Below are 18,330 nucleotides of genomic sequence, written 5' to 3'. Positions count from 1 at the left end.
TTCAGCCACTCATTACAAAGAAACAAACAAAAAAAATTGTAGAGCTTATTAATAATGCACATTTTGGGGACTTCTTGTAGCAATTGATTGGTTTATTAACCTTCATTGTTAAGGTAATATTGAAATGGTGACAAATGACTAAGTCTTAGGTTTCAATCTTCTCCTCTACAAGCCTTAGCATTATGTTATACATTAAAAGACCAAAAGCTACTTCCCTTTTTTTTTTTTATTTGTGCCCCCACCCAAATAAAAATAAAAGGGGATGGTTGTTATATTCTAATTTTTAAACTTAACATGCACGACATTTTGCCCAAAGAAGTAAAGGAAAGATGCAGGACACAGTGGTACGAGGCAAAGCTACTTGGGAAATGATGAAAAAGGTTCCGACCACGCTAAAAACAAGGATAAGGCACAGAGAGAGAGAGAGAGCATTTGTTCGTCGCAGTGCCAGAAATCTCGTTAGAATTTTGTTACAGTGAAAAAGGCTTTGACAACTTTGGTTGGTAGGTATCCGAAGAAATTATAAATGCTGCAAAAACTCTATACCCGCTCCACGAAAATGATTACATGAATCAAATGTACTAACTATCGAGATCCACCCACCTCATAGTCAGTGCACACTGGAAACACTGAGATTAATGAAATGGAAACGAAAATGCCATGGAAGGTGGGAAAAGGAAAACATGAGTGTTCTTAGGGGGGAGAGAAAAAAAAACAGAAAATGATAAATGATGACAGCAGTAATTGATGTATGGCGTGATGTCTGTTGTAACTGTAACACAAGACAAGGCCTGCCTTATTCCTCTACAACAGTTATAAGGTGGCCTACCATCTAGACAGTGGCATACTAAAGGCCACTTGAGTCCCCCCACCCCCCCCCCCAAAAAAAAAAAAAAAGAACCCAATCAGTATCAACTATCACACAACATTTAAAATATACATGGGTGTATATACACAATGTATATATGTATATGCCAACATGATGATACTTGATAAAACTTTTTTCTGCCAAATGCAGTGACCAATTACAATAGGAGGAACAACCCCTCCCATGGACCATATTTTTCATAAAGCATGATAAATTGATAATACTAAATATTATAGCATATGCAATGTTTCACCTGAAATTGGCAATGACCTGAAGCTTTACCAGGAATTCGTTTCAGTTCTATGCATCTGCATAAAAAGATCAAGCTTTATCCCTATTACCTTGAACGCATTCTATGCACCTCATGACCCAATAAGACCCTTGTGCCTCGCGTAAGAAATTATTGATGTGAAAGTCGATGTGCATAGTAGTCCGGTAAGGATGACCACCTAATTTCAAACAGCATATTTTCGTCATTAAAATTCTCAACAAATTTATGCAAATTATCAATAACTTGGGGAAATAAATCTTTAAAAAGAAAAAAACTGTAGGTTAAATTTCGTAGACAAATATAGTAGTTTACTTCTGGTATGGTGATCATAGGAGGCATACCCATTTAAACATGTATCCATGGCCCTCTTTCCATGTATAAGGAATATTCATGCCAAAGATTGCAGCAACCAGGGAATATATAGACAAGCAAACAGTCCCAGAACTTAAGAAGAGCTCTAGCTGCCACATACAGTGAAACCAGTAAACATAAACGCATGCTGCATGCAGATATAATATTCTATCTCGAAACCAGATTTATGTCACTGAATAACAGCAGAGAAAAGGGTTTGGAGTCTAAAGAGGAGCACCTGAATAAGCTGATTTCGATGATTGTCAAGCTGCAAGAGAACGCATAATTCAGATTATCAAGATCTCAAATTAGGTCATGATACTTGAAGGCGTTAAATTGCCTCGGGAGAATTTTGATAGCTACAGCAAACTCCCAAGCTTCAATTTTAAATCAAAATTGTCAGGTAACTGAGACATTCAGACACGTCCCTCAACCATCAAAACCCTCCTTCAGCAATTTTGCCACCTTAGTTTTTTTTTTTTCCCAATATAAATTTACTTAGCTGATCACCTGGATATTGATATAGTCTTCTGTGTCATCGATGTATTCTCGCAGCTGGTGAGAAAAAAGGATAATTATGCTAAGTAACCATGAGATTAGAGCAGAATTATTGTTAAAACTAAGGAGCCTACCGTGGTCAATTTGTTCAATGTATTGTCAATTTGCATAAAGTAAGCCTGCAGAATCCAGAAATCTAAACATAAACATTTACTTTTGCATTAGCTAATCAAAACCCATGACAGGTAACGACATCAATTACCTCAAGCAACATTTCAAGCTCCTCGACATCGTTGTCCTCCTCAGCTGTCACTGCACTTGCCCGACTTGTTCTTGATATCTTTGAACCTATAGTTGGTGAGGACGGATACCAATTACGAGCACCAGAAACACTTACAGGTGAGCATGCCCCTGCCAACTTTCTCGATAAATAAAGGTCTGCCATATCATCATCGTCATCCAAAAGTTGTTCAAGTTCATCTCTTACCTAAAGGTAGGAGAGCTTATAAAGAATTGGTCTAGCTCCTTCAATAAAATAAAATAAAATAAAATAGTCTAGGGACTTAATGTGTTCTACTATGGTTTAATTCAGTCATTAGTGCCTAAGGATTTGCAACATATGCCCTAGAGAGCACTAGCAGTCATATAGTTGTAAACTGAACTCTGGACCGCAGGTTAATATCTAACCAACAAGATATCAAACCTTGACACATCCCAGAAATGTTCGTACGTTTTTTTTTAGATCAATTAAACTACTACTGAAATAAACAATATAATGTTCGAACGTTATTCAATGAGAAAGTTACAGGTATCTTAGCAAAATGCCAAAATCCCCCTTAATATATTGGCTCCTAGGTCCTAAGGCTTTTCCATTTGAGGAGACTTTTTTTCGAAATCAGGATCATCCTTGCACCTCTAGTTATAACTGCTCCTCCTTGTTAAAATTACCAGGTTTTCCAATTGATTTACAGAATGTATATGCACTTACCAATATTTCTTCTTGTTCTGAGGTAAAACAGATATTACATTTGATCTTAGCCAAAAGACCGAGAAAGGTATTGCTCTTACCAACATACATTTTCTTCCTCATTTTCCCTTTTTATCTAGTATCATAAAGTTGCTCTTATTGTGGCTCTCCCGGGTTTACTTTGGGAGGTTTCGTTTGCCTCTTTGGTTTTCCGAGTGACTTGCATCCCAGACTAAATATTAGAACATGAGATCAACGAGAAAACAACCAAATTTGTTAACCTTCCACGGGGAAAACCTGTACCGAAATCAGATTACCCGGATCAACTCCTTGAACAGAGAAACCTATCCCCCCAAGTTCCTCCCATTAGCTTCCTTTTATTTGCTTAAAGAGGTTTTTCCTATGAATTCGCATGCATCTAGGGCCTTGGCTTTTCATTTTTTAAATGGGAAAGAAAAAAACTGAAGAAAGTGCAAGTAATGGCGGAAAACAATTATGGTAGCCTTGAATCCGAATATCTCTGTTTTGGAAGCCACAAATCTGACCCTCCGTTTCTAAATGTGTTCACTGTTCGTGCACAATCAGCCTCTCAGTGAAAACTCACGTGCGGAGGAAAGAATATTCTAAATTCTAAGTGACTGACAAAGCCAAAATAAGGAGCTGAAGTACTACTAAGACTATACCAATGCACGTTAATCTTTAGTTAACAGGAGAGTTTATTTGAATTTTCCTTCTGGAAATCAGCTGGACCATTCTATACATGCGCCAATAACAAAATCTCCAGTAATCCTTAAAAAAAAAAAAGTAGATATTTATTATGCCTGTTATTGCATGGCTGATATATATACAAAGTCATCTCATAACTGAAAATCTGTAACCAGCTTATTAGCATTGGGCAATCAAGAATGACAAAAAAATTATTTATCCACCATGAGAAACTGAAATTTCAGTGATGTTTAGCTTCTAGAATCCTAAACATGGCAACATACCTTTTGAACCCGATTTGTCAGTCTTGTCATTGCACTTTTCAGTTTACGCACATGATCCAAGTTACGACTGCTAATCTGCACATAATTACAATTCTTGCTTGTAATTGAACTTATCTTACAGGCAAACCTAGAAAACAGTGGTACTGAAACTCTTTGCTATTCATCAAATAACATTAAGGCAAAGCAAATGAAAAGTTGTGATATAGAAAATCTTATTTCCATGTTATATAGAAATGGCAATTAAACAACTGAATCACAGTGGACAAAGTTTCATTGTAATTCGTATGTTGCAAGAGCTTCTGTTCAACATTGTGGTTATTGCAGGAAAAAAGGTCATATAACATATTTTACTATTTCTCTCAATGCTACTCATATTTCATTACATTACTTATGGATGCCTCAAAGTGAAGGTACAGCCTGTTCTAGTGTCCATATAGGATGCAGTTGGTACTAATCATGTTAGCAACTATAGAGGAAGACCAGCCTTAACAATAGAGCCTACTCCTGATGACCAAGTTAATTGTGAACTGAAAATCTGAGCCAGAAGCACATCTTGCGAAACAGAAACCTAAGATATCATTTCAGCTTTTACCTAGACTTTCTTTCTCCCATTTAGCCTCACAGTTTCAATGAAATTAAACTGCTTAGTTACCACCATAAGACGTAATTACTGTCATTATCAAGGCAACTTTGGTAAAAGGACTAAACAGCACATGCAGTAAAATGGCAAAATTCCCAAATATACCAAAGTGGCTGATGGATACTTTGACTTCTTACACGCTGAAGTCGTTATTGAAATTCAATTTTGCGGAAAAAGGTTGATGTGTTTTCCATGGTTGAATATATTCATGTAATGTTAAGTTTAATCCTTTCATCACTTTCACAAAGAATAGGCATAAAAAAACATTGGTATAATAAAGTGAGTAGGCGTTAAATAGATATAATAAAGTTTGTAGTACTTTAAGAGCCAAAATTCTACTCCTATAGCTATATTGTATGTTGCATCAAAGTCAACTATTAGCTTTAAATGAAGCACTAGAAAGAATAATCAGCCAACAACTAATCTCATCCCTTCAATTCAACTAGATGTAAGGGAAAGTTAAGGATAAACTATTCAGAGAGAAAAAAAAATGAAAATACCTTGGAGGTCAGCTCATCTAGAGCTGGATAGGTGTCAGTCTCCAGTTCTCTAGTACGCGCATCAAGAAAGCTACAAATTGCTTCTAGTGCTACTTCCAGTGCCCGGAATTCAAATGGAAATTCTACATGAAACGATATAACGATGTCGTAGAATGAAAGACAACTCGAGAAAATGATTTCCAAACCAAAAGTTAGTATTACCGTTTTCTTCTCCAGTGTTGACATCGTTGCGCAAACCAATATGTTCTTCTTCTTCTTCTCCTAGGCCTTGACATGTGAGATTTTTTTCTTGAGGCAATCGCCTTTTAAGTTCGGCAACAATAGGTATTACGTTATCATCAAATGGATCTCTAAGCAACACCTATCTCAAAATAAAACCTCAGTACTACATTAAACAGAAGTATTAAAAGGTATTCGTATGTCCTATAAACTAACCTCTTCTGCTGTTATTATAGCTTTAATGTGCTGCGATCACATCATGAAAAACAAGATCAAATTAAAACAATAGAAAATGAAAAAGATGAAAAATAATCGAAATCGAAATTACCTCTAAATTGAGAACAATGACTTTTTCTCTGCCCAAAACGGTGGAAGGATAGGATAACATAGGATCAAGAACACGAAGATCTCTAGCATGGATCTGAACGCGGCGCATTATAGCGTACTTGTCGACGTCAAGAACCGTGCCTTGCCCCTTTGCATCTACCGAAACCCAGCTCGTCGTAACCGCCGTTTTCTTCTTCACCGAAGCTACTTGCGTCTCCGCCGCCGGAACAAAATACACCTGTCGAGTCATTCCTGAAAAAAATAAATAAATAAGACTTTGAAAACAGAGCAAAGATGAGTGGAAATTTTTTTATAGAGACTCGAGGACATAAAAGGGAGTGTTAATGGTAATGAAGGAGATGTGGGGGCAGATGAAAAGGAAATTAAGGAGATATTTGCTGCTGTACTGCATGGGGCCTCAAAATGTTTCAGTGCTGAAAGTAGAAATGGAGGAGGAAAGGTTTTTTAACCAGCATAAAGTTTCCTTGTTTTAACTTCCAACATTTGGCGCGTGTTTTAACGGTGTTCGTCTTTTTTTCTCTTTAAATAATAATTATGGTATTATTTGATAATATTTTAAAATATTAATTGTTAAAATTTTCTGTTCAAGATTACTTTAAATTAAATGAACAATTCTAGTCTAGTTTTGGCCAACGAGGCTTTGAGCAAATGTAGAATCTTTGTATGAAAATGGAGGTTTTTTTTTTCTTAAATTATTTTAATTGGAACTTTTGACATAAATAATTTAGTCTACGTGTTATTATCAAACTGTTGGAATCAACAGTTATAAGTAATTAAAAGTTATATCACTCGGTTATTAACTAAAACTTATCGCTATTTATAGTGATGAGTTATATCTCTTAAATTCAAAAATTATGTCACTTGATTATTACTAAATAGTCATAATTATTCAGGTGGATATCTATTGAATAATTATATTTATTGCTAAAGATATTATTGTCCATTTAGGTAGTTATATCCTTATGTAGGGGTGAGCAAAACTTGATTCGAAAAAATCGAAAAAAATTTTGAATTTCAAGTTATTCAAATTATTTGAGTTCAAGTCGAGTTGAATTTCACAATTTGAATAACTCGAATAATTTTACTAATTCGAATAACATATTAGTGTAAATACTCTTTTGGTCCCTGTCAACTTTGAAAATAAGCAAATTGGTTTCTCTCTCAACAAAAATTACAAAATAAAATAAAATAATATTTAAATTTCAAAATATTTATAAAATTTTCAAATTTTATATTTTTAAGAAATATTTTCTAAAATAATAATTTAGGACCTAATTAATGATTCAATTTTATCAAACTCAAGCATTTTTTTTTTGCTTTGAAAAAGAATTCAAATATGTATGGTTTCAAATTAATATGCTCTAACTTGAAATTAATTATACTGTAATAATATTCTTATTTGACATGTTTAATTTTTTAAATTTAACTCAAATAATTTCACTCGATTCGACTCGGCTCGAATTTCATTTCACTCGATTCGAAAAAATTTCAAATTGAGTTAGGATGATAATATAGGACTTGTGAACTCGATTAACTCAAATTTTTTTCACTCGATTCGATCAAACATTCACCCATATCCTTATGAAGAGAAATAAGATGCCCTATAAATAGGTGTGGAATTTTATTTGCATGACGCATAAAAACATAGGAACAATGTTTATTTCTATTTTTCTCACCATATTTTATATTTCTATATTATTTTATAAAGAATTACTACAGAATTTGATATTCTTGCTATGTTCCATTCAATGCTCAGTGGGTTGTTTCCGTCAATGCAAAATATAGACAATCATTGGGATTCATTATATACTTGAGGTTCATTTGTCAATTAACTCTTTTGCATACCATAATATAAGTGGGGTGAATACAACTTTAAAGAAAATGACATTGATACACACCTTGAAACTTTTGTTCATTTCTTGTAAGTTTATTTTTATCCCCACGAACCGACAAATTCACCCATTGTTAAATAGATTTTATATTCTACAGCTAACCCTTATCAAAATTTGAAATTCTCATGAATAATGAATGATGAAGGAGACTTGTTTGTGATGATATCACCAATTGCAAAAGGCTCCAAAGTTTCATCATTTTATTATGCCATTGCTTAATTTGCAACTGCAACACATTCCAACCTTTTAATACATATATATACATCAATTCAAGCCACCCAAATTGAAATAAAAACTTTCCATAGAATTATTTAGTACACACATTAATTCCAATTTTCCATATCATTTACTCCTAGGCCAACTTCACTTTTAGGAGCTAAAATACTCTTTCAACTAAGGATTTTTTTTAGATGGATGGTACGTTTACTTGCGGTAAGTGTAAAAATAATGGTGGCGATGAGATTAGATGTTGTAGCGGTATTTAAGGATGAGCAAAATTCAATTTAATTCAAAAAATCAAATTTCGAGTTAATCGAATCAAGTTATTTGAGTCGAATAACTCGATTCGAGTTCGAGTCGAGTTGAATTTCACAATTTGAATAACTCGAATAATTTAAATAATAGATTGGTATAAATACCATTTTGGTCCCTATCAACTTTGAAAATAAGCAAATTGGTCTCTCTCAACAAAAATTACAAAAAAAATCAAAATAATTTTCAAAAATTCAAAATAACTTTGAAAATTTAAGATATTTATAAAAATTTCAAATTTTATATTTTTAAAATTTTTTAAAATTTCTAAAAATATATAAAAAATTAATTTTTTCTAAAATATTAATTTTAGGACCGTTCAAAAATTTCATACTCAATTATCGTTTTTTTTTCTTTTAAAAAATTTCAAACATATATGGTTTCAAATTTGTATACTTTAACATGGAATTAGTTATATTGTAACAATATTTTTATTTAACATGTTTAGTTTTTTTAATTTAACTTAAATAATTTCACTCGATTCAACTCGACTCAACTTGAATTTCATTTCACTCTACTCAATTAAAAAAAATTCAAATTAAGTTAGGATGATAAAATAAGACTCGTGAACTTGAATAACTCAAAATTTTTTCACTCGATTTAATTGAACAATCACCCCTAACGATATTATAGCATGAGACAAAAAAAATTAAATACATCATGTTGACACCATTTTTTTGGATGAAAACGGGGTCGACTTGGATTAAAAAAGAATGAAAACGGGAGTCGCCACCGATCCTTTTTGATGAGGTGTGATCGGGTCACCTTGAAAAGTGGTTGTTTTTAATAAACGATTTAATTTTTATTAAAATAAAGATTTTGGTCTATGAAATTTTAAAAAAAAAAACGGGTTCGGGAGTCGGTTACGCACAAGGAAGGATTAGCACCCTCGATACGCCCAAAATTGGTACCTAGTTGATTAATTAGTGTCTTAGTGTCGAAAATTGAAAATTTGAAGGGTTTTAAAAATACGATCCTTAAAAGAAAATTCTGATAACGTGAATTGAAATATAAGATTCTCTTGTTCCGAAGGAATATCACATCCAGCACATTAGGACACGATACCCTAAACCATCGAAACCAAGATCACCTTATGGTTTAATGAAACCATATTTTGAAGCTTTAAGAGGATATTTGGCTGTTTAGTCGAACGAGAAATCGAAACCCAGCACGTTAGGGCACGTTTCCTCGATTTTCCAAACGCGAAATATTGCCTTATTTAAAAGTTTAAAAAGGATATTTGGCTATTTGGTCGAACAAGAAATCGAAACCCAGCACGTTAGGGCACGTTTTCTCGATTTTCTAAACGTGAAATATTGCCTTATTTAGAAAAATTTTCCTTTTGGTGTTTAGTGTCGATGCTTGACAAAACAATAACGAATACAACAAGGTGAGCAAAGTAAAGTGAGTAACAACAATACAATAGGCAAAATGAAATGACGAGGCGATTACAAAGCATACAAATAAATAAATAGGACTAACATTTTAGAAAAAGCACATGTGTACATAAATAAACAAACAACAACTAACAATAATGACAATAAATACAATTATGTAAAAATGTATATGCATATAATTTTAAGCCATAAGATAAGAAATGCATATAAATTAAGAATATGAAAACATAGATAAGTATGTACACATATATGAAATCGGTAAATACTATAAAAAATGTAAATGTGTATTTATATATTTACAAATCGTGATAATATAAAATATATGTATGTGAATTATAAAATATGTGAAATATACAAAAAGCATTTTTAAGAGTGTAAAATATATAAGTATGTATATGATGTAAAATATGCATAAATATATGTAAGTGTATAAAAATTATGAAATGTAAAAAAAATATATTTAAGTATGTATAAGTACGTATATATACATATTATAAATATATAGATATATAACAAAGCACAAACTAATAATAATAATAATAATAATAATAATAATAACATTGGAATATAAAAGAAACGTACATAAAATTAATAAAATATTAAAATAAAGTGAAATGAAAAACGTTAAATACAAAAATATATGTGTATACACATACGTAATAAAAATATACACTAGTACATAGTTATAATAATAGTAATACTAATAATACTAATAATATAAAAATAACAAGGATATTTGATAAAAATACAAAAATAAACGAAAAAAAAAGGATTAAATCGAATTAAAAACGAAGTTGTAGGGCCAATTTAAAATGAAAACAAAGAAAAGGGACTTGATTGTAACGCGCGTGCAACTTGGAGGGTCAAAAGCGCAATAAACCCAAGTATTAAAACGCTGCGCAGCATGGGGGACCAGAATGAATTCGGGGCGAAACCATGGAGCCAGATTAAAAATAAAGAAAAGCTTGATTGTAAACTCCCGAAAAAGCGGAAGGGCTAAAAGTGCAATTAGCCCTTCCAAAGAAAAACACGCGGATCCTCCCTGGTGCGGGTCGGGTCGACCCGACCCGCGTTCAAAACGACGTCGTTTTATTTGTTTAAACTGGGGGTCCAAAACGGTGCGTTTTGACCCCCTATAAAAGTCAAAAAAAATTTCAAAAAAATCATTTGTAAAGCTGAGGGAGAAAAAAAAAGAAAAGGGAGAGAGGAGAGAGGAGAGAGGAGCCCGGAGCGATTTCCGGCAAAGGGGGGGTCACCGGACGGCCACCGGAGGCTCGCCGGCGCCGGCGCCGGCCACCGCACGCGGTGGCCGGAAAGGTAAAATTTTTTATTTTTTTTGTTATTCTTTTTTTTATAAATTTATGCTATGTATAGATATATATAATAGATGAATTTTCGAATAAAAATAAAAGAAACCTTAGATCTCTGCCTTTTCTGTTTCGGATCTTTTTCTCGCTTCAATCTGCTTTTTTGTATTCTAAGTAGTATTACAACTGAAAAATGAAAGGAAAAAAATCATCCCCTTATTCCCATGACCGATTTCGGCTTTTAAAGCCAATACATTTGTTTTGTTTATTGTTTTCCCCATCATTTGCATGCTCTCCTTGCTGTGGTGTCTGTTCTTGTTGCAGGTGGTGGGCACGGTGGAGTGTCAGACGCGTGGGCGTCGTGGTGGCCAAGGCCGAGGCGTGCGAGCGTGAGGGGGACAGACGAGGCTGAGCGGCGCGCCCTAGGCATGCTGCGCCTAGGGTTTTCTACTGCAAACATTTGTTTTTTTATTTGGGCTATTGGGCTAGGTAGTGGGTTGGTTTGTTATTTTGTAATTGGACTGTTGTTTATTGTTTTAATATTCGGGCCTGGGCATAAAATTGGGCCTTACACATCACACTGAAAATAAAGGCTGATTCAAATTTAAAAACTCCCTTTTGATTGCACTTCATCTCTTTTACAATCAAACACATTACAAATTTGAGTAATTAATTTTCTAGTGAACTTTTGTTGGCAAAATAAAAATCTTTCACCAAATGTTGTGAAGATTGAAAATGATTGATTGGATAAGTTGTAATATGCCATAAAAAAGAGAGAAACAAGCTTTCAATTCTCTAAGTGACTTTCTCAGTGGAATTAGGAAATTTTGGATTTTAGTTTTCATCATCACCTAATGTTAGAAGCAATAAACAAATATTTTGACAATGGTGAAGATTTATTTATTTTTTATAGTGGGAGAGGATCACAACCAAATTTAAAAACCCTAAAACTCTAAGTTTTAAAATCTTAAAACCCTAAATTATTTATCTCTTCTATTATTGACATGTTTAATTAAAAATATATATATTTATCTTTTAAAAATATTAGAAATATCTAATAAAACTCAAATTGAAACTACGGTGAGAATATGTAGGGTAGAATGGGGATGAACGTGTCCAACATCCATGATCATAAAGATAGTAGTGATTTTCAAGATTACACAATCATAACAATTTGATATAATAACAAGTTTAATACTCGACATTTACATATTGTATCAATTTGGTCATTACTTAAAAAAATCAACATTTACACAGTATCTCATTTTGGTCATGATTCTAAAAATATATTTTTTATAATTTTATAATATTGTATGGTTTTTTATAAAATCACGGCCAAATTGATACAATGTGTAAATATTGAGGGTTACTTTTTTTTCAGAGTCATAATCAAATTGAAACAATGTGTAAACTTTGAGAACTATATTTGTTTTCATACCAATTGTAAAACTATTCTCTATGTTACAAGTTAATACAAAGTTAACAATGATTAATGAAATTGGATAAAAAAAAACATCATAGAAATAAATAGAAAAATGAAGGGATATTTCAATCCTTACCAAGTCGATCTTGTTGCCCCTATAAACAAACATGCGTGAATCATTTCACGAAATATGTGTTTGGATAATCCAAAGTTTCAATAGTTAGCTTTCGATTTTTCGGTCAAAAAGCAACATCAATGAAAGCATGTGAGTGCACTATTTCGCATGAAAATTGTAACTTTCCATGATTTTTTTTAATTTTTCACTTTTTTTGAAAATGGATGAATCACAGGATATTATATTTCCAATTTTTGTCTCTTATTCTCCCTACGAATCAATCTTTTCTTTGCAATAATGGCTGATTCCTATTAGAGGTGAGTATTCGATCGAATCTAGTCAAAAAATTTCGAGTTAATCGAATTGACAAATCCTATTTTAGCAACCAAACTCGGTTTGAATTTTTTTCGAATCGAATCTGTCGAAACCATTTTTAAATTTGAAAAACGGAAATCGACTTTTTTAAAAAATGAAAATTCTGGGAGTCGCCACCGATCTTTTATTAAGGTGTGATCGGTTCACTATTAAAAATGATTTTGGTCTGTGAGTTTTGAGAAAATAAGTTCGGGAGTCGATTACGTACGAGAAAGGGTTAGCACCCTCGTAACGCCCAAAATTGGTACCAAATTGATTGTTTAATGTCTTAAGGTTGAAATTTTGAAAATATTTTAAGAATACGATCCTCTAAAAGTTTAAATTTGAATAGCAAGATGTACTCATTTTAAAGAAATGAATTGCCACACTTAGTGAGTTAGAGTGTAACAATTCAATCATCAAAATTAAATATGTCTTTTAAATTTTTAAATTTTGAAATTCATGCATTTTGAAAAGGATGTTTGGTCATTTAAGTCCAACAAGAAATCTGAATCCAGTAAGTTAGGTTTCGATTTCTCGAAGTTCTTAACCATCAGACATTGCCTTTATTTTAAAATCAGGATAACAAAATGTCACATCCAGTAAGTTAGGATCCAACAATTTGAAATCTCAAAAGCTTTATGTAATAAGCCCAATCTACCCGGGCCCGCATGCAAAAAAATAAAGGCCCAATTTTTTACAAACTCAATACCCAAACAGCCCAACAAACCCAATACCCAAAAGCCCCATCAACCCAAACTACCAAAGAAACCCTAGGGTCAGCTTCTCCGCCTCAGCGCCGCAGCAAGCTAGCACCGCAACTGCTCCCTCAAGTCGCGCATGTCGCCTCCGCACATTACGCCTGCTACTCCGTGCGCGTCGCGCGCCTTCCCTGCACGTTGAATCTACAACAACAAACACAAACAGAATAGCAAAGATCTGGCTAACAAAAAACAGAGAGGATTTCTTTTTTGATTTTTTTCTTTATCTTTCTTTTTTTTCCTTCTCTCGGCTATTTAAAGGCTGATTTTAATCCGTGTATAGAGGGGGCATTTCAAAAAGAGACAGAAATAGAGCGAATACAAAAGGTTTTTTTTCCATTTTTCAGTTTTGAGTTTTTTTAGTTTTTTTATTTTATTTTTCATTTAAAGTAAAAAGAGAGGAAGAAGAAACTTACCTGGTCGCCAGAGTCGACGGCCGGCGTCTTCTCCGTCGACGGAGGCCGTAGGCCGCGAGGGGTGGCGCGAGGACGCTAGGGGTGAAACCCTAGCAGAGCACCAGAGAAGCCTTCGTTTTTTTTTTGTTTTTTTTCTTTCCTCCGGTTTCAAATGAATTTGAAGGGCAAAATCTGTTTTAAATAACAGACCAAAACGACGTCGTTTTAGCTAGGTGCGACCCGCGCGGTGACCCGACCCGAAGGGGAGGATCCGCGCGCTCTAACGTCACATGGTCTATTTGCGCAATTGGCCCTTCCTTTTTTGCAACGCCTTTCAATTAAACTCTTTTTACCTATTTTAAAATTGGACCGCATATTTGATGTCCATTTCAATTTAGTCCCTTCAACGCCGCGTTTTGGAGGTCTGGGTAAATTGCTCCTTTGATCCTCCGTTGATGCGCGCATGTTCAAGGGGGACCTTTTCTTTTTAAATTTTATTCTAAATTCGCCCCATTTATTCTGTTTTAATTCAATTTCATCCTTTTTCTTCGTTTTTATCATAATTATGCTATATTATATTATATTGTTTTTTTATTGTCATTATTATTCTTATTATTTCTATTGTTGTACATTGTTATTTCTTATTATTATACTCTTATTACTCATATGCGCAATATATATATATATTTTACACGTTTTACATATTTTTACTTTATCCTATTTTCATATTTTTTATATACATGTATATACCCATAATTTATTAGTGTATTATTTTTTTATATTTTATACTTTATTTTCGTGACTTTTGTACACACATTTATATCTATATCTACATTTTATAATTCAAAATACACATTTTTATATTATATATATATTTTTGATATTGTTGAGTTATTATAAACTTTTTTTTATTATTCAATGTATACTCTATTATTTATATACATATCGTACATACATAAGTATTTAAATATGTACATACACGCATTTACACGGTTTTCCAATACATACATATTCATACATTTTGTAAATATATGCAAACATTTTTATTTATTTTTTTATATATACTTTATCTTTATATACCTTATTTTTATTTTGTAAATATAAATACCTACATACTTTCATATTTTTTTATTTCCATGATTTTTACCTTCATATATATATATATATATAAACATACATATTTTAATCCTTATGCACACATATTTGATATAGTATGTTTTCATGGTTTTTATAAATAAGCATATATATATATATATACACTGGTATTTTATAATGCATGTGCATTTTTCCTTATTCTTGCACATATACATTCTTTTAGAAGTTATTGTATGTGTTTTGTTTTGTATGTATACTTATATGCTTTGATATATGCCCACATATTTTCAAATTTACTTATATTGTACTTGTATTTATATATTATGTAAATACATATACATATGTAGTTAAATTGAAATAATGAATTCATGCTATGCATTAATATTGACCACGTTTCTAAAGAAAATATATTTTGGTCTTGACCGAGTATCCAAATCATCCTGTTTTATAAATTCCAAAATATTTGGTATTCGTGGTTCTCGAGGAAGGTCGTGTCCTAACTTACTGGATCGCGATTATTTTTCGATGAATCTAGAAAGCCAAGTATTTGTTTTGCAATAAGTTCGTAAATTTTAAATAAAAGCTTATTCTCGGGAATTCAAAGTGTTGGGTCATAACTTACTGGTCATGACATTTTCTTCTCGAAATAAGAGTTTTCAAAAACAAAAGGCAATATTCGGGTATTTTGAAGATTTAAAAACATTGTGTCCTAACTTACTGGGTGTGGTGTTTTATTTCTTTGAAGTAAGAATTGTCTTAATCCATTCATGAAATAAAAAGTTTCCTTTTAAAATCTTTTCAAATTTTCGACACCAAGGCATTTAAAAAAATCAATTTGGTACCAATTTTGGGCGTTACGAGGGTGCTAATCCTTCCTCGTGCGTAACTGACTCCCGAACCTGTTTTCTCAATTTTCGTAGACCAAAATTATTTTTAAGGTGGGCTGATCACACCTTAATAAAGGATCGGTAGCGACTCCAGTTTTTGTTTTTTTAAGTCGATAACCAAAATTTTTGTTTTTTAAAAAAAGCGGTTTCGACACTTTATTTAGAAACCATAAGGTTTTTATTACAAAAGAGATACTCGATTACCTAAATTCATCAGAAAAATTGAAGCCCAGTAAGTTAGGGCACAATTCTCTCTCGAATTATGAATGTTGAGTATTATAACATCTAAAAAGGGATTTTGAAACTTAAACCATATTAAACACAAAATTTTAGCAAAGGAAACACGGTGGAATCATGTACAATACTAAGCGGTAATTTGTAATCAAAATGCATTCTAATGAACTACGTATAATTAACAAATACAAACAAGCAATACAATACACCAAAGAGCAATTCTCACATCATATATTATGTTAGCATCTAAAGGCTAATGAATCTAAAGTCCATCAAAACACTAAATAAATTAATACACATGAGAATGTACAAATTTTTAAAATAATTTAGGATGTATGAAAAAAAGAAATTATAATTCAAATAAATTGAAAATAAATAATATATAAATAATAATTTGAAATAAATCAAAATTATAGTTAAAAAAACAATTATCAAATGGAATAATAGTATCCGAATAAATTTAAAAAATAAATATCATAATTAAAGAAAATAACATATATTTATTAATTTAAATAAATAATATTTGTAGAAATAAATAAAACATCAAAATGGATAATAACATATAATACATAAAAAATTAAATAAGTGAAATATAACAAGGTGGGTTTTTTAATGAAATAAATTACGTATGTATTAATAATAAGTAGAAAATACAATAATAAGATCAATAATATACATTTATATGTAAAATAAACATAATTTGATATAAATTATATATACATATGTATATAAAATAGTATTATATAAAGGTATTATTGATTTTTTTTAAGCACAAAAGTATATATGAATAAACATTTTAAGAAAAATGTATTATAGAAATATAAATAATAATTAATATAAAATATATGCTAATATATTAGAATAGAAAAAAATTAAAATAACAATATGTAATGAAATAAAGTAATGTACATGCATATATATGAAAATAAGTAATTATGTATACTAATATGATAATAATACCAATAACAATAGTAAAGATACTAAATTAAATGATTTTAGCAATAATAACAAAACAGAGGACAAAATTGACATTAAAACAGTAATGCAGGGGAGAAATCTAAAACAAATAAAAGAACGGGTCCAAATTGCAAAGCGCGAATGACATGGGGGACCGAAAGGGGAATATTCCCCACCCTCCAAAACGCGGCGTTGCAAGCTGGACCAAACTGAAATGAAAACAGAATACGAGGCCAAATCAGAAAGAAAGAAAGAAGACACTTGATTCAAAAGCACCAGAAAATGGGAAGGGCTAGCCGCGCAAATATCTCTCCCTACGCCAGAACATGCGGATCTAGCCACGTCTGGGTCGAGTCATCGGGTCGCGGCCCAAACGGCACCGTTTCAGGGCCATTGAATCCGACCCAAACTGTGACGTTTCAATAATCAGCATAAAAAATAAATAAATAACCTAAACTAAACTTAATTTGCCATTTAAAATAAAACCTAAGCAAGCTTCTCATCTTTGCGCCATTTCATGCCTTTAATCTCCATCCAACTCCGATTACGACGGAGTAGAAGGTAGATCGGCCACCAGGTAAGCTCGTTCCTCTCCCTCTCTTTCTAATATTTCTCTTTTGAACAACGATTAATGTACATAAATTGGAAAAAGAAAGTAAAGAAAAAGGATCCAGCAACAAGCAAAAGTAATAAAAACCCAGAAAATCACCTTTCTCTTTGTTTTTTCTTTGTATTCTCGATTTTTTTATATTGAATGCGTGTTTTTGAAAAGGGTACATCCTTGGGGTTTTATAACCCGAAAATAAAATAATAAAAATAAAATACAAATTTATATTTATATTTCTTTCTGTTTTTCTCATTTTCTTTTTCTCTTTTTCTGCCGATTCCTGCCCCTCTTTTCGTTCGTTGTCTGTCTTTTGCTGCTCGTTTGCTCGTTTCTTGCAGGTACGGAGAGCAGGGCTTGGGACGTGGCGTGTACGGAGGCAAAGCAAGCAGCGGTGGTGCACGTGTGATGTCGCGCACGCGGGCAGAAGCTCGGCACTTGGGGACGAAGGCCTTGGTGGTTGTGGCGCTGGAAGCCAAATGTTGCTAGGTTTCAGTCTCGGTTAGGCTAGGTGTGGGCCATTGGGTTTAGGTTAGTAGGTTAGGTGTACTGGGCCTCTGTTTAGTGGGTTTTGGGCTAGGCTAGAGTTTTGTGTTAGGGTCTATTTCAGGTTTAATATTTTGGGTCTTGGTATTTAGAAGTTGGGCTTATTGTATTAGGTAGTAACTGGACTGATGGACTTAATTTGTTTTTATTTATAAAATTGGGCCGAGCAAATTGGGCCTAT

The 18,330-nt window shown here is 32.5% G+C and overlaps 1 protein-coding gene and 1 long non-coding RNA gene across 3 annotated transcripts; both read right to left on the bottom strand.

Annotated features, from left to right (window-relative positions):
* Window positions 1–905: 905 nt before the first annotated feature.
* Window positions 906–6,143, bottom strand: LOC107936711 (magnesium transporter MRS2-I). Of its 2 annotated transcripts, XM_016869466.2 has the most exons (11): window positions 5,632–6,143; window positions 5,520–5,549; window positions 5,286–5,445; window positions 5,085–5,206; window positions 3,945–4,019; window positions 2,251–2,475; window positions 2,123–2,167; window positions 2,001–2,045; window positions 1,729–1,758; window positions 1,481–1,600; window positions 906–1,317 (listed from the first exon to the last, which is right to left on the bottom strand). In XM_016869466.2, the coding sequence occupies exons 1-11, from the start codon at window positions 5,878–5,880 to the stop codon at window positions 1,231–1,233; spliced, it is 1,188 nt and encodes a 395-aa protein (XP_016724955.1). In that variant the 5' UTR covers window positions 5,881–6,143; the 3' UTR covers window positions 906–1,230. The 2 variants fall into 2 exon arrangements, with proteins under 2 accessions (XP_016724955.1, XP_016724956.1); XM_016869467.2 differs by lacking the exon at window positions 2,123–2,167 and having other exon boundaries at window positions 5,632–6,115.
* A 7,036-nt stretch (window positions 6,144–13,179) lies between these two features.
* LOC107936720 (uncharacterized) lies at window positions 13,180–14,405 on the bottom strand. Its single transcript, XR_001694481.2, has 2 exons — window positions 13,848–14,405; window positions 13,180–13,575 (listed from the first exon to the last, which is right to left on the bottom strand). It is a non-coding gene; the product is annotated as an uncharacterized lncRNA (long non-coding RNA).
* Window positions 14,406–18,330: the final 3,925 nt, after the last annotated feature.

The sequence above is a fragment of the Gossypium hirsutum genome, chromosome D07 (assembly GCF_007990345.1).
Source record: "Gossypium hirsutum isolate 1008001.06 chromosome D07, Gossypium_hirsutum_v2.1, whole genome shotgun sequence".
Lineage (NCBI taxonomy): Eukaryota > Viridiplantae > Streptophyta > Magnoliopsida > Malvales > Malvaceae > Gossypium > Gossypium hirsutum.
This window is presented reverse-complemented; position numbering and strand designations above follow the sequence as displayed.

Excerpts from the sequence above, each read along its gene's own strand:
- LOC107936711 (XM_016869466.2), bottom strand. The coding sequence starts at position 5,880 with ATGACTCGACAGGTGTATTTTGTTCCGGCGGCGGAGACGCAAGTAGCT. Across the intron at positions 2,476-3,944 it reads TGACAAATCGGGTTCAAAAG|GTAAGAGATGAACTTGAACA; the intron begins GTATGTTGCCAT and ends TCCTACCTTTAG. Across the intron at positions 2,168-2,250 it reads AGCTTGAAATGTTGCTTGAG|GCTTACTTTATGCAAATTGA; the intron begins GTAATTGATGTC and ends TGGATTCTGCAG.